This window comes from Triturus cristatus, chromosome 11, assembly GCF_964204655.1.
Source record: "Triturus cristatus chromosome 11, aTriCri1.1, whole genome shotgun sequence".
Classification (NCBI taxonomy): domain Eukaryota; kingdom Metazoa; phylum Chordata; class Amphibia; order Caudata; family Salamandridae; genus Triturus; species Triturus cristatus.
The window spans coordinates 186,900,714-186,927,544 of record NC_140594.1 but is presented as its reverse complement, the minus strand read 5'-3'; the positions used below and the strand labels follow the sequence as shown (position 1 = coordinate 186,927,544).

General features: G+C 47.6%; 1 protein-coding gene across 2 annotated transcripts in view; it reads left to right on the top strand.

The window, feature by feature from the left end:
- HECTD4 (HECT domain E3 ubiquitin protein ligase 4) overlaps positions 1-26,831 on the top strand; it is a 2,430,065-nt gene that overhangs the window by 1,156,369 nt on the left and 1,246,865 nt on the right. For both annotated transcript variants that reach the window (XM_085634374.1, XM_085634373.1), the window contains exon 49: positions 20,906-21,054. In XM_085634374.1, the coding sequence (XP_085490500.1) occupies positions 20,906-21,054 (149 nt within the window). The remainder of the gene's footprint in view (positions 1-20,905; positions 21,055-26,831) is intronic.

Below are 26,831 nucleotides of genomic sequence, written 5' to 3'. Positions count from 1 at the left end.
ATAGAGAGAGGGAGGGAGACGGAGAGAGGGAGGGAGAGGGAGAGAGAGAGGGAGGGAGGGGGACAGAAAGAAAGGAAGACAAACAGTGAGTGAGACAGAGGGAGGGAGGGAGAGAGAGGGAGGGAGACGGAGAGGAAGGGAGGGAGAGAGAGAGGGAGACCGAGAGAGGGAGGGAGAGAGAGGCAGGGAGACAGAGGGAGGAAGGGAGGACAAAGGGAGGGAGGGAGACAGAGGGAGGGAGACAGAGGGAGACGGAGACAGAGGGAGGGAGACGAAGACAGAGGGAGGGATAGGGAGGGAGGGAGACAGAGGGAGAGAGGGAGAGGGAGGGAGACAGAGGGAGAGAGAGAGAGGGAGGGGACAGAGTGAAAGGGAGACAAACAGTGAGTGAGACAGAGGGAGCGAGAGGGAGACAAACAGTGAGTGAGACAAAGGGAGCGAGAGGGAGACAAACAGTGAGTGAGACAAAGGGAGCGAGAGGGAGACAAACAGGGAGGGAGAACAAAGGGAGCGAGAGGGAGACAAACAGGGAGGGAGACAGAGAGAAAGGGAGACAAACAGAGTGATGGACGGAGAGAGAGACAGAGAGAAAGGGAGACAAACAGAGTGATGGACGGAGAGAGAGACAGAGAGAAAGGGAGACAAACAGAGTGATGGACGGAGAGATAGATAGAGAGGGCGGGAGACAGAGTGAGAGATAGATAGATAGATAGATAGATAGATAGAGAGGGCGGGAGACAGAGTGAGAGATAGATAGATAGATAGATAGATAGATAGATAGATAGATAGATAGATAGAGAGGGCGGGAGACAGAGTGAGAGATAGATAGATAGATAGATAGATAGATAGATAGATAGATAGATAGATAGATAGAGAGGGCGGGAGACAGAGTGAGAGATAGATAGATAGATATAGATATAGATATAGATATGGATGGATGGATGGATGGATAGGATAGGATAGGATAGGATAGATAGATAGATATGTGTGCATACCGGGTCTGGTGGCTCAGTGGATGAAGGCGTCCGCTGCAGTGGCCTGTGTTCAACCTCATGGTCATAGTTTTTTTTTTGCTCTAGCCCCGCCCCCTCCCCCACTGGCCCCGCCCCCACCGGTGCGGCCCTCAGCCAGAAACCACACTGTAAATTTGGCCCCCGAGAGAAAGTTTGTGAGTACCCATGCTCTAAAGGGTCCACCTCTCAACCTCCCCAAGTCTGGACATCAATTTAATGCAGACTAAAGGGTGGTTAAGCGGGGGAAGGAAAGGAAGGGGACAGCAGGGAGGGTGACCTGTAGGAGACACAAAGAGTAACACGGGTTAGTACCTGAACCACCCCTCCCACTCTCCTGCAGTCCCAATCTACCTCCTCCCGTGTCCTTACCCCACTAACCTGTAAAGAAAAGGAATGACGAGTCAACCAACAGGGGTGTAGAGTAAACCTTATGGTGCCCAAGGTATGATAAGGAGACGCTGGAAGCTGTAGCTCTGCTAAGCACCCCCTGGGGGAAATGGGAGAATAGTACAAACACAGATGGTAGTCATCGCGGGTTTGAAAATAGTAGGTACCTTTCCAACGCACCCACAAGTCTAGGTTACAGCCTGCCCACACACCGGTTGCCAAAAACAATTATCTAATAATCCACGGTATTCACCGTCTCTAGTAATGTTATGCCTCAATGCGTCACAGCACACTCTGTACTTAGTGGCCCACTTTAATCACTCCGCATATATCATATCCAGTAGAGTTACGTCACTCATACTAATGGGGATGTTTAAGGAACACAAAAATTACGCACAGCGGGCGTCCCCTCTTAAACAGAAAGTGCCGTGGTTTTTCCCTCGCATGAACTCTGATTTTGGATTCAGGGGGAGAGTTCACCAACAAAGGGAAAGTTCACCGCACTCTAATAACCAGGAAGCTGAATGCGAAAGAGAAGGTATACGGGCAAGAATCCACCTGGCTTAGCACGCGTCACTCCTCGCGTGAAGCCAAGCCAAAAGTACGAAATTCAGTCTCCAAGAACCATGGAAATTACCGATTGTCTGGTGTCACTGACACCCTTACCCGACCTCCGGAGAAGAAACGAAGTGCAGAGAGCCTGTCATCCACGGAATAATCGGCAGCGTTTTCTTCCGGCTGCCTCGTCTTAAGCGGCAGCTTCCGCATCACGTGGGACGCGCGTTGGAGACGTCCCACGTCCCCCCGTGCGTCAGGCTGCCGGGAACTGTAGTTTCTAGTCAGCGCCTGCCAGCGCGACTGGAGCTGCGGTGTCCCGTGACAGGACATTCCCCTCCCGGAGAGCACTGGCAGGCGCATGGTTTATCAGGATGCCTTTTGTAAAATGCGGCCACCAATCTTGGGGAGTGCACCACTGATTCGGGCTCCCAGGAGTTTTCCTCAGCGCCATATCCTTTCCAGGCGATGAGGAACCATAGCTTGTTGCGACGGATCTTTGAATCGAGGATTCTCTCTACCTCGTATTCATTAGTTTGATCGATCCCCACAGGTGCCGGTTTGGCTGGCCCCTGCCCGTGTGCGGGTTTCAATAATGAGATGTGAAATACGGGATGGAGTCTTATGTGTGCGGGTAGTGCGATCTTTACTGCTACTGGGTTGACATGTCTTATTACTCTGTAGGGGCCTATGTACCTAGGGTTGAACACGCTGTATCGTTTGAAACAAAGGTTACGTGTGGACAACCACACTAAATCGCCTTTCTGATAGTCTGGCCCTGGTCTGCGATGTTTGTCTGCATGCTTTTTGTACAGTGTTTTAGCCCTAATTAGCTGTTTCTTTGTGTGCAACAGTATTTTCTGTATATGCCGTATCCTTTCCTGTACTGTGGGAACCATCTCGCTTCTACCTGGTGCGCTGAACGGGAGAAAGCGGGGGTGGAAGCCGTATGTGCTGTAAAAAGGAGTGTGTTTCGTGGAACTATGTAAAGCGTTGTTGTATGCAATCTCTGCCAACCATAGCCATTCCAACCAGGAATCGGTGTTTGTGTTCACATAACTCTTTAAATACTGTTTCAAAGTACGGTTGAGTCTCTCTGTCTGTCCGTCTGTTTGCGGATGGAAGCTGGTGGACAGGGCGGACGAGATGTGTAAGGCGGCACACCACGCCTTCCAGAATTTGGCAGTGAATTGAGTCCCACGGTCCGACACGATGACCTTGGGCAATCCGTGTAGTCTGACCACGTGCTCCATCAATAACTTGGCTAGTTGTCCTGCAGTGGGAAGTGCCTTGCAGGCCACGAAATGTCCCATTTTGGTTAAGAAGTCTATTACGACTAGAATGACTGTATGGCCCTTGTCTGCCGGGAGTCCCACGATGAAATCTAAGGAACATCTTTCCCAAGGGACCTCCGGATTGGGTAGTGGTTGCAACAATCCTTGGGGTTTCCCTGGTGGGGTCTTGGTTTGAGGGCACACCGCACAAGTCTGTATCCATTTAGGAATATCCTTTCTGAGCGACGGCCACCAACACTGCCGCAGGATCTTTTCACATGTCTTCTCGTTCCCGTGATGACCCTCACTAGGGTCCGTGTGACACCAATGGAATACCTTTTGCCGTAATTCCACCGTCGGTATGAGCATCTGCGAGCCTCTCATCACCACCCCTTGTCTGTTTCTCCACTCAGGATGGTGTTTTAGCCAGTCCTTCCATTGCCTAGTCTGCACTCCCTTTTTGACTTCGCGGAGGAATCGGTCAACTTGTATCACCCCGATAACCCTCCGAGGGTTAAGGACAGATCGTTCTGGTTGAAGACAGGAGGTAGCAGTGGAGTCCTGTCGGGATAATGCATCTGCCTTTTTATTCTGGCATCCCGGGCGGAAGGTCACGATGAAATCATATTCTTCAAAAAATGTCATCCAACGAAGTAACCTAGGGGTGAGTTGGCGTGCTGTTTTTAGGAACTGGAGATTTCGATGATCTTTATATACCGTAACGGTATGACGTGCCCCCAAAAGCCAGTGCCTCCACTCCCTAAACGCTTCCTTGATGGCCAGCAGTTCTTTTTCTGTGATGGTGTAATTCTGCTCGGCCCCGTTCAATTTCTTGGACATGAAGGCCACTGGGTACAGTTGACCTGTAGAAATGTTTCGCTGTGACGACACGGCTCCAATCGCCACTTCGGAGGCATCCGCCTCTACGATAAACGGTAAGTCTGGATTTGCATGTGTCAATACGAGGGCTGTTACAAAGGCATTCTTCAGCGTATCAAAGGCTGACTGTGTCTCCGGTGTCCACTAGAACTTCACGTTCTTCTTAGTTAGACGCGTGAGCGGTGCCGCTTTGTTGGAGAACTGGGTGATAAAACGCCTATAAAAATTCGCAAATCCCATGAAGCATTGTATGTCTCTGACTGTTGTGGGAGGTGGCCATTCCGTGATAGCCTTCACTTTTCGTTATGCCATTTCTTGGCCTTTAGGAGTAAGCATAACCCCCAGAAACTCCACTACGGACACATGGAATTCACACTTACTTATCTTGCAGAATAACTTGTTGTCTCGTAAAACCTGTAGTATGAGACTTACATGTTGTGTGTGTTCTTCTTTGCGTGTGGAATAAATCAGGATGTCGTTGATATACACGACTACTATCTTGTCCAAATACTTCCTTAGAACGTCATTGAGGAAGAATTGAAAGGCTGCAGGCGCGTTGCATAGGCCGAACGGCATTACTAGGTATTCATACAACCCATACCGCGTCTTAAAGGCTGTCTTCCATTCGTCTCCTTGACGCATCCGTACCAAATGGTATGCCCCGCGTAGATCCAATTTGGTGAAAATCACCGCTCCCTTTACCTGTTCTAAGAGCACTGAAATTAACGGGTTCGGGTATTGGTTGCGTATGGTGATGGAATTCAATGCGCGGAAGTCGATACACGTCCTCAATTCCCCATTAGCTTTAGGTATAAAGAATAGGGGGGAAGCAGCTGGAGAACACGATGGACGGATAAATCCCAAAGCCAGATATTTATCCAAGTAGAGACGCAAGTGTCGATTCTCTGGCTCGGTGAGAGCATACACTCTGCCACAGGGTACCACGGCTCCTGGCTTTAGGTCGATCCTACAATCATAGGGCCGGTGGGGGGGTAGCTCTTCCGCCGTTTGGTCATCAAAAACATCTTGAAAAGGTTGATAACATTGCGGTAATACCGTCTCTTTTTCTGCAGCAGTGGCGATGTGAAGACATCTATCCGTGCTGGGAGCGGGAACCTTCCAGCAATGGGTTTTGCAAAACTCTGAATCTAGCGTCATTGTTCTCAGGCTCCAGTCTATTCCCGGGTTATGTCTGGAGAGCCAGGGTAATCCCAAAATCACTCCGTATGAGGGTCATGAATGATTTGAAACAATAGTAGTTCCTGGTGTCCGGGTAAGCACTCTATCATACAGGGTTCCGTGGTTTGACTGATGGGGCTTGATTCCAGGGGTTTCCCATCCACGGCTAACACCACCTCTGGTGACGCCTTAGAGACCAGGGGGACCCCTAACCGTAGGGCTGCAGTTCTATCCATAAAACATCCTGTGGCTCCGGAATCCACCATAGCCCGAGCGATACAGGGTTTTTGGTGAATATGCAATATCAATGAAATAAAGAAATGGTCCTTCTTAGCCTCTGGCTCATTCTTGAGAGAAGGGATACATAATGTACTCGACGCCTCCCCTTCAATAGGCGTTGAGCTCTTCAGTTTTCCGTCATTGTCTTTGATGCGTTCCACAAAGACGCCCCTGTACCAGGGCGGCTGTTCTTGGGTTTTACCGGACACTCCTTCAGGAAATGACCCTTCGTACCGCAATATAGGCATAGACCGTCCTTCCTCCGATGTTCTCTCTCCTCCGTGGTCAGTGGGGCTCTCATCGTTCCAATTTCCATTGGTTCCTGGGATGCGGCCCCTGGCTCCAAAGGCTTGGTTCGTTCAAAGCGAACAGGATATCGATCTTTCCTCTTATGTTCTCCCCTGCGTTCCCTCAGGCGGTGATCCAATCGACGTGTTAAATCGATCAAGGCTTCGCAGGACTGGGGTTGAGGATCTACTTGGGCGATCGCATCTTTTAGTTCTTCTCTCAAGCCTTGATAGAAGATCGCCGATCGTTTACCTTCAGGCCACTGAGTTTCAGCTATCAACCGTCTGAAGGTGTTAAGGTAACCCAAGAGAACCTTACTCCCCTGTTTCAGCTCTAGTAGTTCTCGATCTGCAGTAAAGGTGTCGTTGCGACGATCAAAGGTTTTTTCAAATTCATCTTTGAAAGCGTCCCAATCGTATAGCATCGAGTCGTCTTGTCGGACCAACGGAACTGCCCATTGGGCGGCATCCCCTGTAAGGTAGGAGATGAGAAACGACACGCGAGCCTGGTTGGTTGAAAACAGCTTTGGTTTGCAGTTGAAATGTAAAAGGACCTGGGTTAGAAACACTTGCACTTTATGTATGTCCCCTATGAAGCGTTCTGGAGGGGCCAGCGGGAGAGGGGTAGGAATTTCCACCACCATAGAACTAGTGGTGGGTGGAGGATGACCATAATCGAAGGGGTTACGCTGCAATCTATCTACTCTAGCTTGCAACGCAGCGGTTTCATTTCGTAAAGCCGTGAGTTCCACCTGTACTGAAGCTAGGGCCGCCACGATATCGTCCAAGGTGGCCATGGTAGAATCAACTTGACCGGGAGGATAAATCTATTTGTGGGCCGATTATTCTGTCCCAGGCCTGAACGTATCCTCGGAATCAAATTGATGCTCTAAAGGGTCCACCTCTCAACCTCCCCAAGTCTGGACATCAATTTAACGCAGACTAAAGGGTGGTTAAGCGGGGTAAGGAAAGGAAGGGGACAGTAGGGAGGGAGACCTGTAGGAGACACAAAGAGTAACACGGGTTAGTACCTGAACCACCCCTCCCACTCTCCTGCAGTCCCAATCTACCTCCTCCCGTGTCCTTACCCCACTAACCTGTAAAGGAATGACGAGTCAACCAACAGGGGTGTAGAGTAAACCTTATGGTGCTCAAGGTATGGTAAGGAGACGCTGGAAGCTGTAGCTCTGCTAAGCACCCCCTGGGGGAAATGGGAGAATAGTACAAACACAGATGGTAGTCATCGCAGGTTTGAAAATAGTAGGTACCTTTCCAACGCACCCACAAGTCTAGGTTACAGCCTGCCCACACACCGGTTGCCAAAAACAATTATCTAATAATCCACGGTATTCACCGTCTCTAGTAATGTTATGCCTCATACAGATGTGGCGCTTTCAGGTGCGCAATGCGTCACAGCACACTCTGTACTTAGTGGCCCACTTTAATCACTCCACATATATCATATCCAGTAGAGTTACGTCACTCATACTAATGGGGATGTTTAAGGAACAGAAAAGTTACGCACAGAGGGCGTCCCCTCTTAAACAGAAAGTGCCGTGGTTTTTCCCTCGCATGAACTCTGATTTTGGATTCAGGGGGAGAGTTCACCAACGAAGGGAAAGTTCACCGCACTCTAATAACCAGGAAGCTGAATGCGAAAGAGAAGGTATACGGGCAAGAATCCACCTGGCTTAGCACGCGTCACTCCTCGCGTGAAGCCAAGCCAAAAGTACGAAATTCAGTCTCCAAGAACCATGGAAATTACCGATTGTCTGGTGTCACTGACACCCTTACCCGACCTCCGGAGAAGAAACGAAGTGCAGAGAGCCTGTCATCCACGGAATAATCGGCAGCGTTCGTTTTCTTCCGGCTGCTTCGTCTTAAGCGGCAGCTTCCGCATCACGTGGGACGCGCGTTGGAGACGTCCCACGTCCCCCCGTGCATCAGGCTGCTGGGAACTGTAGTTTCTAGTCAGCGCCTGCCAGCGCGACTGGAGCTGCGGTGTCCCGTGACAGTGTGTGTGTATATGTGTGTGTGTTTGTATATGTGTGTGTGTATATATATATATATATATATGTGATCAAGGCCTTTCGTAGGCTGAAACGCGTCATGCAGGCATTGCTGTTAAAATGAAAATAAATAAAATTTCTCACCCGCATCCTGGGTCAGCCTTCGTTTGTTCCTGGTTTCCTTTGGATCTTTGGTGCACAGGAGCGCTTTTGACGAAATACTCCGTAATATATATATATGTGTGTGTATGTGTGTGTGTGTGTATGTGTGTGTGTGTGTGTATATATATGTGTGTGTGTGTGTGTGTGTATATATATGTGTGTATGTATGTATATATATGTGTGTGTGTGTATATATATGTGTGTATGTATGTATATATATGTGTGTGTGTGTATATATATGTGTGTATGTATGTATGTATATATATATGTGTGTGTGTGTATATATATATATGTGTGTGTGTATATATATATGTGTGTGTATATATATATTCACTGAAAAAACCATAGGTTTCACACATGTTATAGTTAGCGGAAATTTTACTGATAAAAAACCAATGAAATTCCCCCGTTATAGTTAGTGCAGGAAACTATAACTCACGCGACCGCAATCCTCTGCTGATGCGAATACTGTATTTAGACACTTATTTGCCCATGTCTTCTTCCATAAATTTTTAGCTATACATATATTACAAATATATTTTTTTCATAAAGACACATATGTCATCAGCAGAAGATTGCGGTCGCGTGAGTTATAGTTTCCTGCACTAACTATAACGGGGGAATTTCATTGGTTTTTTATCAGTAAAATTTCCGCTAACTATAACATGTGTGAAACCTATGGTTTTTTCAGTGAATTTGCAAGGTTTTTTAAATGCTAATTCCTAACTATAACGTGTGTGAAACCTATGGTTTTTTCAGTGAATTTGTACGGTTTTTTAAATGCTAAGTTACTTTACGCCATTCGTGGCGTGCGCGCCCACTTAACGCAGTTCGTTCCGTGCGCGCACGGTGCGCTTCGCGCACCGCGCGCCCACTTTACGCAGTTAGTGCCGTGCACGCACGGTGGGCACGCGGTGCGCTACGCGAACCGCGTGCCCACGTTACGCTAGATGGGCCATGTACGCACGATGCGCTTCGCGCACCGTGCGCACATGGAGGACATATTATGCGCTTCCTTGTGATAGGTAATCTGTTGAAATTTTTTGGGGAAATGCTGTGCTCATATATGCCATGCACAAATGGTGGCTTTCGGCCACCATTTGCACACGGGGTGGAGAGAGTGGGGTTTTTTTTTTTTTATAATTATTTACCGTACGCGTACGGTAAGCGTAATCGGCGAAATTTTCGAAAAATAAAAAAATTACCGTTTTTTGCCTTGGGGGATCTTTGAAGACTCAACTAACATGGTTATGTGCATGGGCGCTGTCTAAACAGCCCCTTTATATGTTTTTGGCATTTGTTTATCAGCTCCCCCCTCAGAGTGCGAGAGAGAAAAAGGCGGCCGCCGCTTCCTGGTTTCGACCGATTCGAATGTTTACTAAGATCTAAGGGCCAATCAGAATCGCGCTCGCACACGCCACCGTACGCGTACGGTAAGCGCACCGTAAGCGCACCGTAAGCTGGCTCAGATATATATATTGATTTAAAGGCTATTTTCTCAGAATCTACTGAACAGATTTACACCAAACTTACAAAAGGCACTTCCTTGACCTGAGGACTACCTCTCTGCCAAATTTCAAGTAATTCTGTTCAGCCGTTCGGGCTGTAGCTGTGTCTAAAGGTCCTATGGAAAAATGCATGGGAAAAACGTGTTTTGGGACCCCCCTTTTATCTCAGCGCCCACTTGACTAATCCCCCCGAGACTTTCAGGGTAGGAGCGGAGCGTAGCGCCCCACCTATTTTGAAAAATTCGCAAGGATTCGTTGACCGGCGCAAAAGTTATTCAAAATAGAATGTTGCGGATTTCCTATGGAAACGTGGTCCTAACTATAACTACCTACTGGCGACCGCCAGTAGGTAATATATATATATATATATTCACTGAAAAAACCATAGGTTTCACACATGTTATAGTTAGCTGGACATTTTACTGATAAAAAACCAATGAAATTCCCCCGTTATAGTTAATGCAGGCAACTATAACTCACGCAACCGCAATCCTCTGCTGATGCTAATACTGTATTTAGACACTTATTTGCCCATGTCTTCTTCCATTAAATTTTAGCTATACATATATTGCAAATATTTTTTTTTCATAAAGACACATATGTCATCAGCAGAGGATTGCGGTTGCGTGAGTTATAGTTGCCTGCATTAACTATAACGGGGGAATTTCATTGGTTTTTTATCAGTAAAATGTCCAGCTAACTATAACATGTGTGAAACCTATGGTTTTTTCAGTGAATTTGCAAGGTTTTTTAAATGCTAATTCCTAACTATAACGTGTGTGAAACCTATGGTTTTTTCAGTGAATTTGTACGGTTTTTTAAATGCTAAGTTACTTTACGCCATTCGTGGTGTGCGCGCCCACTTAACGCAGTTCGTTCCGTGCGCGCACGGTGCGCTTTGCGCACCGTGCGCGCACAGTGAGCACGCGGTGCGCTTCGCGCACCGCGCGCCCACTTTACGCAGTTAGTGCCGTGCACGCAGTTACGCTGGATGGGCCATGTACGCACGATGCGCACCGTGCGCACATGGAGGACATATTATGCGCTTCGCTGTGAAAGGTAAGCTTTTTCATTTTCAAGATGACTGATATGCCATGCGCAAATGGTGCCCTTCGGGGACCATTTGCACACGGGGTGGGGAGAGTGTGGATTGTTTTTTTTTTTTTTTTTTTTTACCGTACGCGTAATCGGCGATTTTTCGTAAAAAAAAAAAAAAAGGGTTATTGCCCATGGGGGAACTGTGGGGACCCATTAATCAAGGCTAGGTGGTACGGAGCTGTCTAAACAGTCCCATTACATGTTTTTGGCCTTTGTTTTTCATCACCCCTTAAGAGTGCGAGAGAGAAAATGGCGGCCGCCGCTTCCTGGTTTCGACCGATTCGAATGTTTACTAAGATCTAACAGCCAATCAGAATCGCGCTCGCGCACGTCACCGTACGCGTACGGTAAGCGCACCGTAAGCTGGCTCAGATATATATATTGATTTAAAGGCTATTTTCTCAGAATCTACTGAACAGATTTATACCAAACCTACAAAAGGCACTTCCTTGACCTGTAGACTACCTCTCTGCCAAATTTCAAGGAACTCTGTTCAGCCGTTCGGGCTGTAGCTGTGTCTAAAGGTCCTATGGAAAAATGCATGGGAAAAACGCGTTTTGGGACCCCCCTTTTATCTCAGCCCCCGCTTGACGAATTCCCCCGAGACTTTCAGGGTAGGAGCGTAGCGTAGCGCCCCATTAAAATTGAAATTGAAAATTTCGCGAGGATTCGTCGACCGGCGCCAAAGTTATTCAAAATAGAATGTTGCGGTTTTCCTATGGAAACAGGGTCCTAACTATAACTACCTACTGGCGACCGCCAGTAGGTAATATTTATGTGTGTGTGTGTGTACATGTGTGTGTATATATATATGTGTGTGTGTGTATATATATATATATATATGTGTGTGTGTGTGTATATATATATATATATATATATATATATATATGTGTGTGTGTTCACATATATACAGGTATATATTGCAGGTATGGTTGTACTGAACCTCTTCCATAGTGTCTGCTTTTGTAACTACACCTTTCTTGGTGCTCTAATTCGACCTTAACTTGGACGTTGCTTATGCAAGGCTTCTACGTTACATAGTCCCAGAGGGTTACCTTTCTAGGACGGTTTTCTCCAACTGAGAGTGGTCTCTACCAAACGTAGTTGTTCTTCTCTAAATGCTTTTGTTCAGCGTTAATAGGATCTCTTTGGCTCTCTCTCCATCGTGGATATGCTCTGAGATTCCCTTTTCTCTGTGTTTCACTGGGTGAGTTTAGCTTACATACTGAATTCCACAACATGGAGCCGGAGCTCTAATTCAGTGATATGGGCTTTTGTCCATCGTCCTTTAGCCTTGTCCAGTCATGGGTTAAATACCTTCGGCAGGGCTACATAGTATTATTGTTTTTATGAAGTGTTTTCTCCAGGACTTTATTATCCCTCTTCTGTGGGTAATGTTTTCTACATGCTACTCATGGTCTTGCCAATTTCAGCTCCCTACGGGCTTCCCACAGTCCTTCTGGTGGAGCATCTTCTTTGCCTCACCTATATTCTTAATCCAGCCTGGTCACTTTATCTCATTACATATCAGCTAATCCTATTCAGGGATCTTTCGTGAGTTCAGTTGAATGGACTAGCTAAAAAGTGGCCCCCGGAAAGCTTGCATGCTCATTCTACCAGAGAGAATGCTGCTATCACTGCGCTGATGCATAGTGTGCCAGTCTTGAACATCTGCCTAGCTACTACATGAAAACAATGGTTCTGTCGGGTATGAGCAAAACAATTACTTTGTTATACAAATGAATCAAGGACAATTGAAGAATCAATCAAGAATTGACCACATAAATTGTGAAGTACAGATGACGCACACAACGTAAGGGTACAAATCACGGTAAAGCCAACTTTAGAGGGTGAAATGCTGTTCTTTATATATAAATTGCATCATTTATATAAACACCCATATCATTTGTAAAGCGAGGTTACCAAAGTAATAAACTGTAAGGTGAATCAGTGAATCAGTGACAAAGTGACACAAGTGACAGAATTGTGCATAATACATACAAAGATTGAATACAAAAAACTTTTTATGTACAAAATATACAAGAAGAGGGCCAGTATTGAAGAGAATTACAATGACACCGTTTCACAAATAAATCAGAGTATGTATAGAAACAGGTCTTGAACTGGTCCTAGCAATTGTCGTCGACGTTTCAACCCAGTGTAAGCGACACTAAATCGTCATGTAGGGTCTTCATCAGGACATTAAAATAAACGATGGCAACCTGCAGGAGCAAGTAAAGTACGTATCAATACTGTGATGTGTGATTATTTTAATGTGTGGTCCTAAATATAATTAGCTAATAATGGAAGGCCATAACTCACCTAGCCTATGGTCTAGGATGGCCTAACAATCAAGCGTTCAGGTGTTCAAGGACAGAGCGCCTCATCCAATGGGGTCTCTGAAAGTCAAATAAAGCGCGGAATGACGTCAAGACACCGCTAACACTAATTGTCAAGAAACATTAAAGCTGCGCCTCGACAATATTTAAATTATAAGGAGTACGTCAAAAGGAGAATTACGATTGATCAAATAAATACCCTCCATTTAAAACCGATTTTGGGGATTAATTAAACGTGACAATCGCGGGATAAACACAAATATCTTAGGCACTTGGAAGGGGCTCACCTCAAAAGGCGTTTTCCTGTAAGAAAGGCCGAGTCGGGTGAATGAAATGCGTCGGATCCAATCCGAAATGAAATTCCGTACGATTATCTGTAAGGACAAGCGTGCATTAAGGAGGGACTCATGGCTGAGTAAAGAATTTTTGGTGACGGGAAGTTTTGGGAGAGTACCTACTTTCTTTCATTGGAAGTCAATTCGCAGCGATCTCGACTCACGCTGCAGCACCACCTTTCGTAGTTGGAGGAAGCCGCAACTGACAGGCCGGCTGCTAAATGAAGGCAAGCCAGGGCAGTCCTATCTGACGTAGGCAGAATGACGTATCAGGGAGGTTGCCCGGCAACCACGGTCGCTTCTAAGACCTGAAGCAGCTGGAGCTAGCGCGAGTATGTCCGCGCGCTTGGCTGACGTATGCCGACAGTCAAAGTGTCAATCTGTATGATTAACTGGGTAAATTAGGGATATAATGGGTGAAAAACGGCGAGCATTGCCTATATGTGAATTAATGTAACCCGACCCATGACGAGGTCAATTTTAACCGGTTACAATCGATAATCGTATGTGAGCGAGTGTGGACTACTCGTTTGCATAGGAGAAGCCTGACACAAAATTACGTAGACGTAGGCAAAATGACGTATCAGGGAGGTTGCCCGGCAACTACGGTCGCTTCTAAGACCTGAAGCAGCTGGAGCTAGCGCGAGTGTGTCCGCGCGCTTGGCTGACGTATGCCGACAGTCAAAGTGTCAATCTGTATGATTAACTGGGTAAATTAGGGATATAATGGGTGAAAAACGGCGAGCATTGCCTATATGTGAATTAATGTAACCCGACCCATGACGTGGTCAATTTTAACCGGTTTCAGTCGATAATCGTATGTGAGCGAGTGTGGACTACTCGTTTGCATAGGAGAAACCGGACACAAAATTATTTTTGTTGTGCAGAATGGCATCAATGCGCGAAGCCTGCGTAGAATGCAGCAATTAAACGCAGAAAGTGTCGTGCAAATCTACGTAGAATGCAGCAATTAAACTCAGGAAGTCTCGTGCAACAGGAGTAAAGGTTAAGGCCCGCACACCTACATCCGTAAATGTGCGTACACCACTTATTTGTATGGGGCAATTGATAGAGTGTAGCAAGAATTACATATGTTGTGCGCCAAGCCCAAAGCCAATGCATCATAATACCCGAAGAATGCAGCCAATCTTGAATTGAGAGTAAAGCCATCATGCAGATAATCAAATGGCCATTAACAGATATTAGTTGTGTGAAACAGGCCGCAAAGTCAGTGCAACATATGGATGTTCACCATAACATTGGTTTCAATAATGCATGTTCCCAGAGATAATTGATTACCAAACCCATACCTTCGTGTACAACTAATAACAAGGGAGTATGAATTGTTCATGATGACATTTGTTTCATGGAAACATCAAGTTTCATTGTTTACATCACATATACAGATTTAAAAATTATATAGAACAGCAAAATTAAAAAGCATTGGATGAATATAGCATGAGGGCCATCCCAATTGTACATGTGAAAGGAACTGTTTGCAATGAGAATATCAAAATGCAATAGTGACTGATCAAGCTCATGATAACAAAATCACATATTTAAACTAGGAAAGAGCCAACGGATATGCCAACATAGAATTCATAAAGAAATGACTTTCTAATCAACTTGTCACAATTGACCCATCTCCCTAGATGTTTCCTCAAGGCTATTCAGACCTTGCTGAACAGTGTTGAGAGAATGAATCCATCTACATTCCTTTCTCTTTAAATTGAAAACCATTGAGCCACCTCTTGGCGCCAAACTTACTTTTTCTAGCACCCACCATTTCAAATCTTCAGGCTGATGGTTTTGTGCTAGAAAATGATCCACCATGGGGGCCCCTTGTGTCTTGCATCTAATGCGACTCATGTGTTGAAGTATCCTCGCTTTTATTTTTTGCGTTGTTTGACCCACATACAAGGAATCACAAGGACAGCTTATCACATAGATGAGATTGGAGCTGTTACAGTTTGTGAAAGTAGAAGAGTTATATGTTCTGTTATTGTGGGTGAAGGAAGAACCCTCTATTGACAAGGGACAAGCTTTACATTGGCCACACTTGTAATGGCCCATGAGGGGAGGTAAACCCAACTGTTCTCTAAGGCCCGAGGCTTGGGTGGTTCAAGGTATGCCTTGACAACACTGTCTTTCACATTCTTGCCCCGCTTAAAAGCAAAGATAGGTTCTTCAGTGGTAGAGAGCTCACTGGCAACAAGATTCCAATACTTTTTGATAATTTTCTTCATGCCATTACTCTTTGTGTTAAAGGATGTGACACATACAATGTTCTCCTTTTTAGATCTGTTCTCCTTGACCTGTAGGAGTTCGTCTCTCGGGCAATACCAAGCGCGTTTACGTACGTGTTTTAAAAGACCCACTGGGTATCCCCGTTCCTTTAGCCGAGCGGTGAGGATCTCGGTTTCTTTAAAGAAATCAGCTCTTCGTGTACAGTTCCTCCTTAATCTGAGGTATTGACCATACGGAAGATTATCTCTCAAGCTACGTGGATGGTGAGAATCATACTTGAGGAGGGTGTTCCGTTCTGTCGGTTTACGAAAGAGGTCGCAGATTAGTTGTCCATCATCAACTTCAAAGGTGAGATCCAAGAAATCGATGGTACTGTTGTCGTTCGTCATGGTGAACTGAATATCATTAGATCTAGCATTCAGCCAGCTGTAGAATTGATTGATTGAGATCGTCCTTAGTACCAGACCAAATCATTACCACGTCATCTATGTAACGTTTCCAAACAGTAATGTGGTCAATGAATGGATTTTGGTAGCAATTTAGAAATTGCTATGAAACATAATTACTTTATCTTTATGAAGCAATTTTATTACCAATGTAAAGGCGTGGCGATGGGTGCTACCTATGCGCCTAGCCTGGCCAATATCTTCATGGATGCATATGAAGAGGAACATCTTTACAACTACCAAAATCCATTCATTGACCACATTACTGTTTGGAAACGTTACATAGATGACGTGATAATGATTTGGTCTGGTACTAAGGACGATCTCAATCAATTCTACAGCTGGCTGAATGCTAGATCTAATGATATTCAGTTCACCATGACGAACGACAACAGTACCATCGATTTCTTGGATCTCACCTTTGAAGTTGATGATGGACAACTAATCTGCGACCTCTTTCGTAAACCGACGGAACGGAACACCCTCCTCAAGTATGATTCTCACCATCCACGTAGCTTGAGAGATAATCTTCCGTATGGTCAATACCTCAGATTAAGGAGGAACTGTACACGAAGAGCTGATTTCTTTAAAGAAACCGAGATCCTCACCGCTCGGCTAAAGGAACGGGGATACCCAGTGGGTCTTTTAAAACGCGCACGTAAACGCGCTTGGTATTGCCCGAGAGACGAACTCCTACAGGTCAAGGAGAACAGATCTAAAAAGGAGAACATTGTATGTGTCACATCCTTTAACACAAAGAGTAATGGCATGAAGAAAATTATCAAAAAGTATTGGAATCTTGTTGCCAGTGAGCTCTCTACCACTGAAGAACCTATCTTTGCTTTTAAGCGGGGCAAGAATGTGAAAGACAGTGTTGTCAAGGCATACCTTGAACCACCCAAGCCTCGGGGCCTTAGAGAACAGTTGGGTTTACCTCCCCTCATGGGCCATTACAAGTGTGGCCAATGTAAAGCTTGTCCCTTGTCAATAGAGGGTTCTTCCTTCACCCACAATAACAGAACATATAACTCTTCTACTTTCACAAACTGTAACAGCTCCAATCTCATCTATGTGATAAGGTGTCCTTGTGATTCCTTGTATGTGGGTCAAACAACGCAAAAAATCAAAGCGAGGATACTTCAACACATGAGTCGCATTAGATGCAAGACACAAGGGGCCCCCATGGTGGATCATTTTCTAGCACAAAACCATCAGCCTGAAGATTTGAAATGGTGGGTGCTAGATAAAGTAAGTTTGGCGCCAAGAGGTGGCTCAATGGTTTTCAATTTAAAGAGAAAGGAATGTAGATGGATTCATTCTCTCAACACTGTTCAGCAAGGTCTGAATAGCCTTGAGGAAACATCTAGGGAGATGGGTCAATTGTGACAAGTTGATTAGAAAGTCATTTCTTTATGAATTCTATGTTGGCATATCCGTTGGCTCTTTCCTAGTTTAAATATGTGATTTTGTTATCATGAGCTTGATCAGTCACTATTGCATTTTGATATTCTCATTGCAAACAGTTCCTTTCACATGTACAATTGGGATGGCCCTCATGCTATATTCATCCAATGCTTTTTAATTTTGCTGTTCTATATAATTTTTAAATCTGTATATGTGATGTAAACAATGAAACTTGATGTTTCCATGAAACAAATGTCATCATGAACAATTCATACTCCCTTGTTATTAGTTGTACACGAAGGTATGGGTTTGGTGATCAATTATCTCTGGGAACATGCATTATTGAAACCAATGTTATGGTGAACATCCATATGTTGCACTGACTTTGCGGTCTGTTTCACACAACTAATATCTGTTAATGGCCATTTGATTATCTGCATGATGGCTTTACTCTCAATTCAAGATTGGCTGCATTCTTCGGGTATTATGATGCATTGGCTTTGGGCTTGGCGCACAACATATGTAATTCTTGCTACACTCTATCAATTGCCCCATACAAATAAGTGGTTTACGCACATTTACGGATGTAGGTGTGCGGGCCTTAACCTTTACTCCTGTTGCACGAGACTTCCTGAGTTTAATTGCTGCATTCTACGTAGATTTGCACGACACTTTCTGCGTTTAATTGCTGCATTCTACGCAGGCTTCGCGCATTGATGCCATTCTGCACAACAAAAATAATTTTGTGTCAGGTTTCTCCTATGCAAACGAGTAGTCCACACTCGCTCACATACGATTATCGACTGAAACCGGTTAAAATTGACCACGTCATGGGTCGGGTTACATTAATTCACATATAGGCAATGCTCGCCGTTTTTCACCCATTATATCCCTAATTTACCCAGTTAATCATACAGATTGACACTTTGACTGTCGGCATACGTCAGCCAAGCGCGCGGACACACTCGCGCTAGCTCCAGCTGCTTCAGGTCTTAGAAGCGACCGTAGTTGCCGGGCAACCTCCCTGATACGTCATTTTGCCTACGTCTACGTAATTTTGTGTCAGGCTTCTCCTATGCAAACGAGTAGTCCACACTCGCTCACATACGATTATCGATTGTAACCGGTTAAAATTGACCTCGTCATGGGTCGGGTTACATTAATTCACATATAGGCAATGCTCGCCGTTTTTCATCCATTATATCCCTAATTTACCCAGTTAATCATACAGATTGACACTTTGACTGTCGGCATACGTCAGCCAAGCGCGCGGACATACTCGCGCTAGCTCCAGCTGCTTCAGGTCTTAGAAGCGACCGTGGTTGCCGGGCAACCTCCCTGATACGTCATTCTGCCTACGTCAGATAGGACTGCCCTGGCTTGCCTTCATTTAGCAGCCGGCCTGTCAGTTGCGGCTTCCTCCAACTACGAAAGGTGGTGCTGCAGCGTGAGTCGAGATCGCTGCGAATTGACTTCCAATGAAAGAAAGTAGGTACTCTCCCAAAACTTCCCGTCACCAAAAATTCTTTACTCAGCCATGAGTCCCTCCTTAATGCACGCTTGTCCTTACAGATAATCGTACGGAATTTCATTTCGGATTGGATCCGACGCATTTCATTCACCCGACTCGGCCTTTCTTACAGGAAAACGCCTTTTGAGGTGAGCCCCTTCCAAGTGCCTAAGATATTTGTGTTTATCCCGCGATTGTCACGTTTAATTAATCCCCAAAATCGGTTTTAAATGGAGGGTATTTATTTGATCAATCGTAATTCTCCTTTTGACGTACTCCTTATAATTTAAATATTGTCGAGGCGCAGCTTTAATGTTTCTTGACAATTAGTGTTAGCGGTGTCTTGACGTCATTCCGCGCTTTATTTGACTTTCAGAGACCCCATTGGATGAGGCGCTCTGTCCTTGAACACCTGAACGCTTGATTGTTAGGCCATCCTAGACCATAGGCTAGGTGAGTTATGGCCTCCCATTATTAGCTAATTATATTTAGGACCACACATTAAAATAATCACACATCACAGTATTGATACGTACTTTACTTGCTCCTGCAGGTTGCCATCGTTTATTTTAATGTCCTGATGAAGACCCTACATGACGATTTAGTGTCGCTTACACTGGGTTGAAACGTCGACGACAATTGCTAGGACCAGTTCAAGACCTGTTTCTATACATACTCTGATTTATTCGTGAAACGGTGTCATTGTAATTCTCTTCAATACTGGCCCTCTTCTTGTATATTTTGTACATAAAAAGTTTTTTGTATTCAATCTTTGTATGTATTATGCACAATTCTGTCACTTATGTCACTTTGTCACTGATTCACCTTACAGTTTATTACTTTGGTAACCTCGCTTTACAAATGATATGGGTGTTTATATAAATGATGCAATTTATATATAAAGAACAGCATTTCACCCTCTAAAGTTGGCTTTACCGTGATTTGTACCCTTACGTTGTGTGCGTCATCTGTACTTCACAATTTATGTGGTCAATTCTTGATTGATTCTTCAATTGTCCTTGATTCATTTGTATAACAAAGTAATTGTTTTGCTCATACCCGACAGAACCATTGTTTTCTTATAATAATCATACCCAGGTTCTGAGGGACACAGGGTCACCCCATTGTTTAGACATTAGCTACTACATGGGCTTCCCACCACACGTTCATGAAATGCCACTTCCTGGATGGCCAAGTTTGCCCTATCTGTCCTGCAAGATATCTTAGACTACGCTATTTCATAGATCCACCACTTAGGGAGCTACTGCTTTGGTATCAGTTCACAGTGTAAGACATTAGCAGTTAGAAGTCGCTATCAGAAAGGCAAGTTACTTACCTTTTATAACTTCTTTTCTGGTAGAGACTCTTAACTGCAGATTGCTCACCAGCCCACCCTCCTCCTCCTTCTTTGGAATGGACTCATACAGTATATTAATAAGATCTGCACTGGGATAGTCTGATTTCTGTGGATAGTATGTCCAACATCTCATAATTCAGAAAAAAACTGACATCAACATGCACAGGTGGCGCAGACATAGTCGCCCTGGCAAAAAATCCGGAGTGTGGGATACGACATGGAACCACACAATGCCACCTACCAAAACGCAAGGGAATTGCTATAAAAATTCTCCTGGTCTAGTCTGGCAGCTGGAGAAAGGTGAAGAACCTGTGGTTAGATAGGCTGTTCTAGAAAAGGTATTCCCAAAGGAAGTAACTTGTTCTTCAAGTCTCTTGTTTTTTTAAATGTGTGATGGGCAATCTTGAATCTTCCTCTGAAATTAATGAATGTTGTGGTTGATCTCAGTGGTTAAGGGTTTGTTTTATTATTGAATGTAAGGTTCACACCCTCCAGGTATGCAAGTATTATTCATAACTAGTTCCTGAATATGAATAAATGACTTCTGTTTTAAGAAAATATATTTCTCGGTTTTTAAACTGTTTATATTTGTTCGTCCTATAAAGTTTTTCAAGTATTCTTGTATGCTTTATCATAGGCACCATCCTTTTACTGGGAAATTGAAGTTGTTTCATATGGCGATATAGATGATGACACTGGCCCAATTGTTTCGTTTGGATTTGCAACAGAAGCAGAAAAAAGGGATGGGGCATGGACGAACCCCGTTGGAACTTGTCTTTTCCACAAGTATGTATTACTAAATGAATTATTTTCTCATTTGAGTCATCCACTCAGTGCTTAATTTGTGGCTGTGGTGGATGGCACTTACTTTTGAGAAATAGGTTTCTTGCTGCCATCCCGAAGGCAGGACTCCTGGTCATGATTTGCCTGTTCAGGTGTCCTTAACCAAAGCGCCCTTCGCAGGCCCCTGCATGCTGCAGCCCTGCCCACAAGTGAAGTGTATTTATCAGTATGGTAGTCTTAACCCATATGTCAGAAATTGCATCCACTATGTCAGAGCCAGCAGTTTCTCATAGTTTGCTTCCCTTAACCAGACCTGCCACCCACAGTATTCCAAGTATTACCTGCAGTATGGAAGTACCAGAATTTTGCCATAGTTATCACCTGTATGCCAAGAATTACAGTTTGTCAGGGTCTTCGTTTTTCAACTGGTATCCTCCCTTATGCCAATATTTACCTCCAGTATACCAGCGACCGTAAGTTACCTCGGGTGTGTAGGAAAGTACTTCTTTTGGAATGGTTACCCCAAACATTTTGCCTGACTCTGATGCATCTTTGACTGAATGGGCACTGGGTTCCTGCTAACCAGGTTCCCAGTGCATGTGTTCTTTTCTAAAACTGTACCTTTGTTTCCACAATTGACACACCTCTGGCACACAAATAAGACCCTTGACCCTGTTCACAGGCAAGTCGCTCCCCCTCGCCGCACAGCACCACCTGTGTGCCTGTGTCCCTGTGCTCACTGCCGCTGCCGTAAGTTCGAGTCCCATCTGTTCTCACTACTTATGTTGTGCACCGTCTTTTTTGTTTTGCTAATTTACTGTTGTACTCTTTTGCCCTCTGTGCCCCTTTTTTCCTCTGTGCCCCTTTTCTGCCTTGCCTTTTGTGCCCCTTGCAGCTTGCGCCCTTTGCCCTCTGTGCCCCTGCTCTTTGCGCATTTTTCCCGCTGCTGCGGCCCCGCCCCCCTGCTCGCCCATTCGTCCCGCTTCCCAGCTGCTCCTCCCTCCCAACTGTCCTTATTATGGCGGCCGCTGGCACGCCAAAGGCGCGCCTGAGGCAAGCCAGTCTGTGCCCAGCGTCAGACTCCTGGCCCCCGCGAACACCACGACACCCGACGCCGCTACGACGCCAGCACCCTCCACGCACTCAACGCCGGCCGATCACACACCTGCTTCCGGGCCACCCTGAAGCGGACCCATGGACCCTTCTTCTGCCGGAACTGCAGCTACACCAGCTTCCAAACCACCACCACGCCCACCAGGGTAGGACGCAACAGCCTCCGATGCCTTCTACTCAACACCCGCTCTGCCCGCAAACACGCCATCGAGCTCTGGGACCTACTCGACTCCACCTCCCCAGACGTCGCCCTCCTGATGGAGACCTGGACGAACCCCTCCTCGGCACCCGACATCGCCATAGCCATCCCCGACGGCTACAAGATCACCCTCAGGGACCGCACCAACGGAACAGGAGGAGGAATTGCCATCGTCCACAGAAACACCCTCAGAATCTTGACCAGCACCGACGACATGCTTATCACCGACGAACACTTGCACTTCCAGATCCACACCGACCCCAACACCACCCTCAGAGGAACCCTCTTCTACAGAACACCTGGCCCCTGGCCGCAGTTCAGCGACTCCATAACCAACTTCGTCAGCACGCACGCCCTTGCATCCACGGACTACATTCTCCTCGGAGACCTGAACTTCCACCTCGAGAACACCAACGACAGCAACTCCACTACCCTGCTCGCCAACCTTGGACTCAAACAGCTTGTCACAACTCCCACCCACTCTGCCGGGGACACGCTCGACCCCATCTTCTCCACCAGCAACCACGTCACCTTCAGCCACACCACCGAACTCCACTGGACCGACCACCGCTACGTCCACTTCACCTTCGAGAAGCCTACCACGCACCACCGCACACAACGGGCCCCCCACCGCAGCTGGAGCAAAGTCACCGAAGACCAGCTAATCATCACCCTCGCCCAAAAACCACCAACGGACACTACCGACACCAACTCCGCCGCCATCAACCTTAGGCTATGGATCAACGACTGCGCCAACACTTTTGCCCCGACCAAGAAACCCTCGAACAGACGCACCGACAGAAAAGCCATCTGGTTCATTGCCGACGTCCAGGCATCCAAGCAGGCCTGCCGTAGGCTCGAGAAGAAGTGGCACCACAAACAGGCACCGGACAGCAACACAGCCTACAAGAGCGCCATCCGCAGACACCACCAACTCATCCGAACCCCCAAAAGGACCAACTTCAAAGAGCGCATTGACAACAAGGTACACAACAGCAAATAGCTCTTCAACATCGTGAAGGAACTCTCCAACCCCAGCTCCAGCGACATCCTGCCATCGCAAGACCTCTGCGACTCCCTAGCAACCTTCTTCCACTGCAAGATCGCAGACCTCCACGACCGCTTCAGCAACCAGGCCCGCCCACAGACACCTCGGACTCACCGCCCCCCAGCCACATCGACCCCCTGCTTTCCTGGACCCACGTCAACGGCGAAGACACCATCAAAATCATGAACACCATCCACTCCAGTTCACCATCTGACCCCTGCCCACACCACATCTTCAACAAAGCAAGCTCCACCACTGCACCCCATCTCCACAAGATCATCAACAGCTCCTTCAAGACCGCCTCCTTCTCGGAGAGCTATAAGCATGCCGAGATCAACGCCCTACTCAAGAAACCCAAGGCAGACCCCTAGGACCTCAAGAACTACCAGCCCATCTACCTCCTCCCGTGTCCGGCGAAAATCATCGAGAAGATTGTCAACAGGCAACTGACCTCCTTCCACGAAAAGAACAACATCCTGGACCCGTCCCAATCCGGATTTCACAGCACGGAAACAGCCCTCCTCGCCGCCACCGACGACATCAGGGCCATGATGGACAGCGGAGAAACCGCGGCCCTCATCCTCCTGGATCTCTTGGCCGCCTTCAACACTGTCTGCCACCACACCCTTCGTACACGCCTCCACAATTCAGTGATCCGCGACAAGGCACTGGACTGGACCACCTCCTTCCTCACCGGCAGAATCCAGAGTGTCCGCCTCCCCCCATTCTGCTCTAACGACACCAAGATCATCTGCAGCGTACCCCAAGGATCGTCCCTCAGCCCGACACTCTTCAACATCTACATGGCACCGCTCACCAACATCGCCCGATCGCATGACCTCAACATCATCTCATACGCCGACGACACCCAGCTGATCCTCTCCCTCACCAAGGCCCCCACCACTCCCAAATCCAACCTCCATGAAGGAATGAAGGCCATCGCCGAATGGATGATGAACAGCCGCCTAAAACTGAACTCGGACAAGACGAAGGTCCTCATCATCGGATCCACCCCCTCCGCCTGGGATGACTCATGTGGTTGGCCGCACTGGGAGCTGCACCGACGCCCACTTACCACGCACGCAACCTGGGAGTCATCCTGGACTCCGCATTGTCAATAACCCAGCAAGTGAATGCCGTCTCCTCCTCCTGCTTAAACACCCTCCACATGCTCTGCAAGATCTACAGATGGATCGCCATCGGTACCAGGAGGACAGTCACTCAGGCCCTCGTCAGCAGTAGACTGGTCTACGGAAACGCTCTCTACGCAGGAACCTCAGCCAAACGCCGGTTGACCTCGTCACGCCTCCTCCGCCGGCGTCGACACCGGTGCCACCGCCGACTCCGGTCGATCCCCGGTTCAGCCCCTGTCCGGACCCGACGCCGGTGCGGCGCCGCTCGACGCCGCATCCGACGCCGCTAGAGACACATTTTGTCTATCGTCCGGCTCCGATCATTCCTCCTGTTTACCAGGAATCGGATGACGGGGGCGACTGGGAGGGGTCCGTGGACCCTCTGGCCCTTCAGGGCCAACTTTCGCAGGACTGGGCAGATGAACTGGGGGAGGCCAGTGGTTTGGATACCTCACCGGACACTGGATTCATCTCTCCTCCGACTGTGGCTTCGGAGGAGGGTGCAGCTTTTTCTGTGGTGCTGCGCAAGGCGGCCGCAGCCCTTGGGCTTGAGCTGCCTGCCGTGGCTGTGAGGACTAACATCCTCACTGAGGTGCTTCAGTCTGCCGCAAGCTCCACTGAGCCTCTGCTGCCATTCAATGAGGCCCTCACTGACGTTCTGCAGGGCACCTAGTCCAAGCCCTCCACAGTCCCTCCTGTGGATAGGAACATTGCCAGGCGCCACCGCCCTGCTCCGGGCGACCCCAGTTTTCTGTCCCAACACCCAACCCCGAGAGTCTGGTTATCCAGGCCTCTACCTCCCAATCTCCTTTCCGTCCGCTCCTCCGGACCGGGATTCCAAGAGACTGGAACAGTTCGGTAAAAAGCTGTTTTCCTCGCTCAGTTTGGCCCTGCGGTCTTTAAACACCGCCTGTCTCTTGGACCGTTATTCCCACTCTCTGTGGGATACGGTGGAGGACGTGCTGCCCCTGTGCCCGGAGGAGGCCCGGGCACAGCTTTCCTCGGCTCTAGCCGATGGGAGAGATGCAGCGCGCCATGCAATCCGATGTGGACTCAACACTACGGACTCGCTGGGTAGGGCGATTTCTACCACGGTGGCGATTCGACGTCACGCCTGGCTGCGGTCCACGTCCTTTTCAGGGGATGTCCAGAGCACTCTCATGGACATGCCTTTTGATGGCGCTCGCCTTTTTGGTGAGAAAGCGGACAGTGCACTGGCTCGCTTCAAGGACTCTCGGGCTACGGCCAAGTCCTTGGGCCTCTCGGCCCCGCGGCCACAACCTTCCGCTTTTCGCTCCTTTCGTGGCCAAGGAAGGGGCACCTCCTCACGTCCGCCTAGCCACCGTCCGCAGAACCAGCCTGCACGTGGTCGCGGACGTGGTTTCCGCCGAGGCGGTACTGGAGGACAACGCGGTCAGTCCACATGCACCCAAGCAGCATCCGCCTCAAAGCCTTCCTAGTCCGAGCTTTCAGGCCCATTCCTCGCCAGTGGGAGGCAGGGTTCGCCATCACCTGCTCCACTGGCGTACCATTACTTCGGACAGGTGGGTGCTGCAAATCGTCCGAAGGGGCTACTCCCTCCCCTTCGAGACGACCCCTCCAGCCATGCCACCGCAGCACCACCGTATCTCGGAGGATCATTTGAAACTTCTGCAAGAGGAAGTTTCGGCCCTCTTGGCCAAAGAGGCCGTCGAGCGCATTCCGAGCCCAGAAGTAGGTCGTGGTTGTTATTCCCACTACTTTCTGGTTCCCAAGAAGGGCAAAGGGGGCCTATGCCCTATCTTGGACCTCAGGAACGTCAATGCCTTCCTCCGGAAGGAACGGTTCAAAATGTTGACTTTGGCTCAGGTTCTAGCTGCCCTAGAGACTGGATGGTAGCGTTGGACTTGCAGGACGCATATTTGCACATCCCCGTCCTGCCGGCCCACCGGCGTTACCTGCGGTTCACGGTAGGCCACAAGCACTTTCAGTTCACCGTGCTCCCCTTCGGCCTTACCAGTGCCCCTCGGGGGTTCACGAAAGTGATGGCGGTGGTCGCAGCTCATCTGCGCAGATCAGGGGTTCCAGTCTTCCCCTATCTCGACGACTGGTTGTTGAAGGCGGGCTCGCCCCAGGCAGTCGTCTCCCACCTCCAGACTACGGCGGATCTCCTGCATTTGCTGGGGTTTTCCATCAACGTGCCGAAGTCACACCTGAGCCCCTCTCAGAAGCTCCTCTTCATCGGAGCGGTTCTCGATTCGGCGCAGTTCCGGGTTTATCCACCAGAACAGCGGGTCCGGGATATACA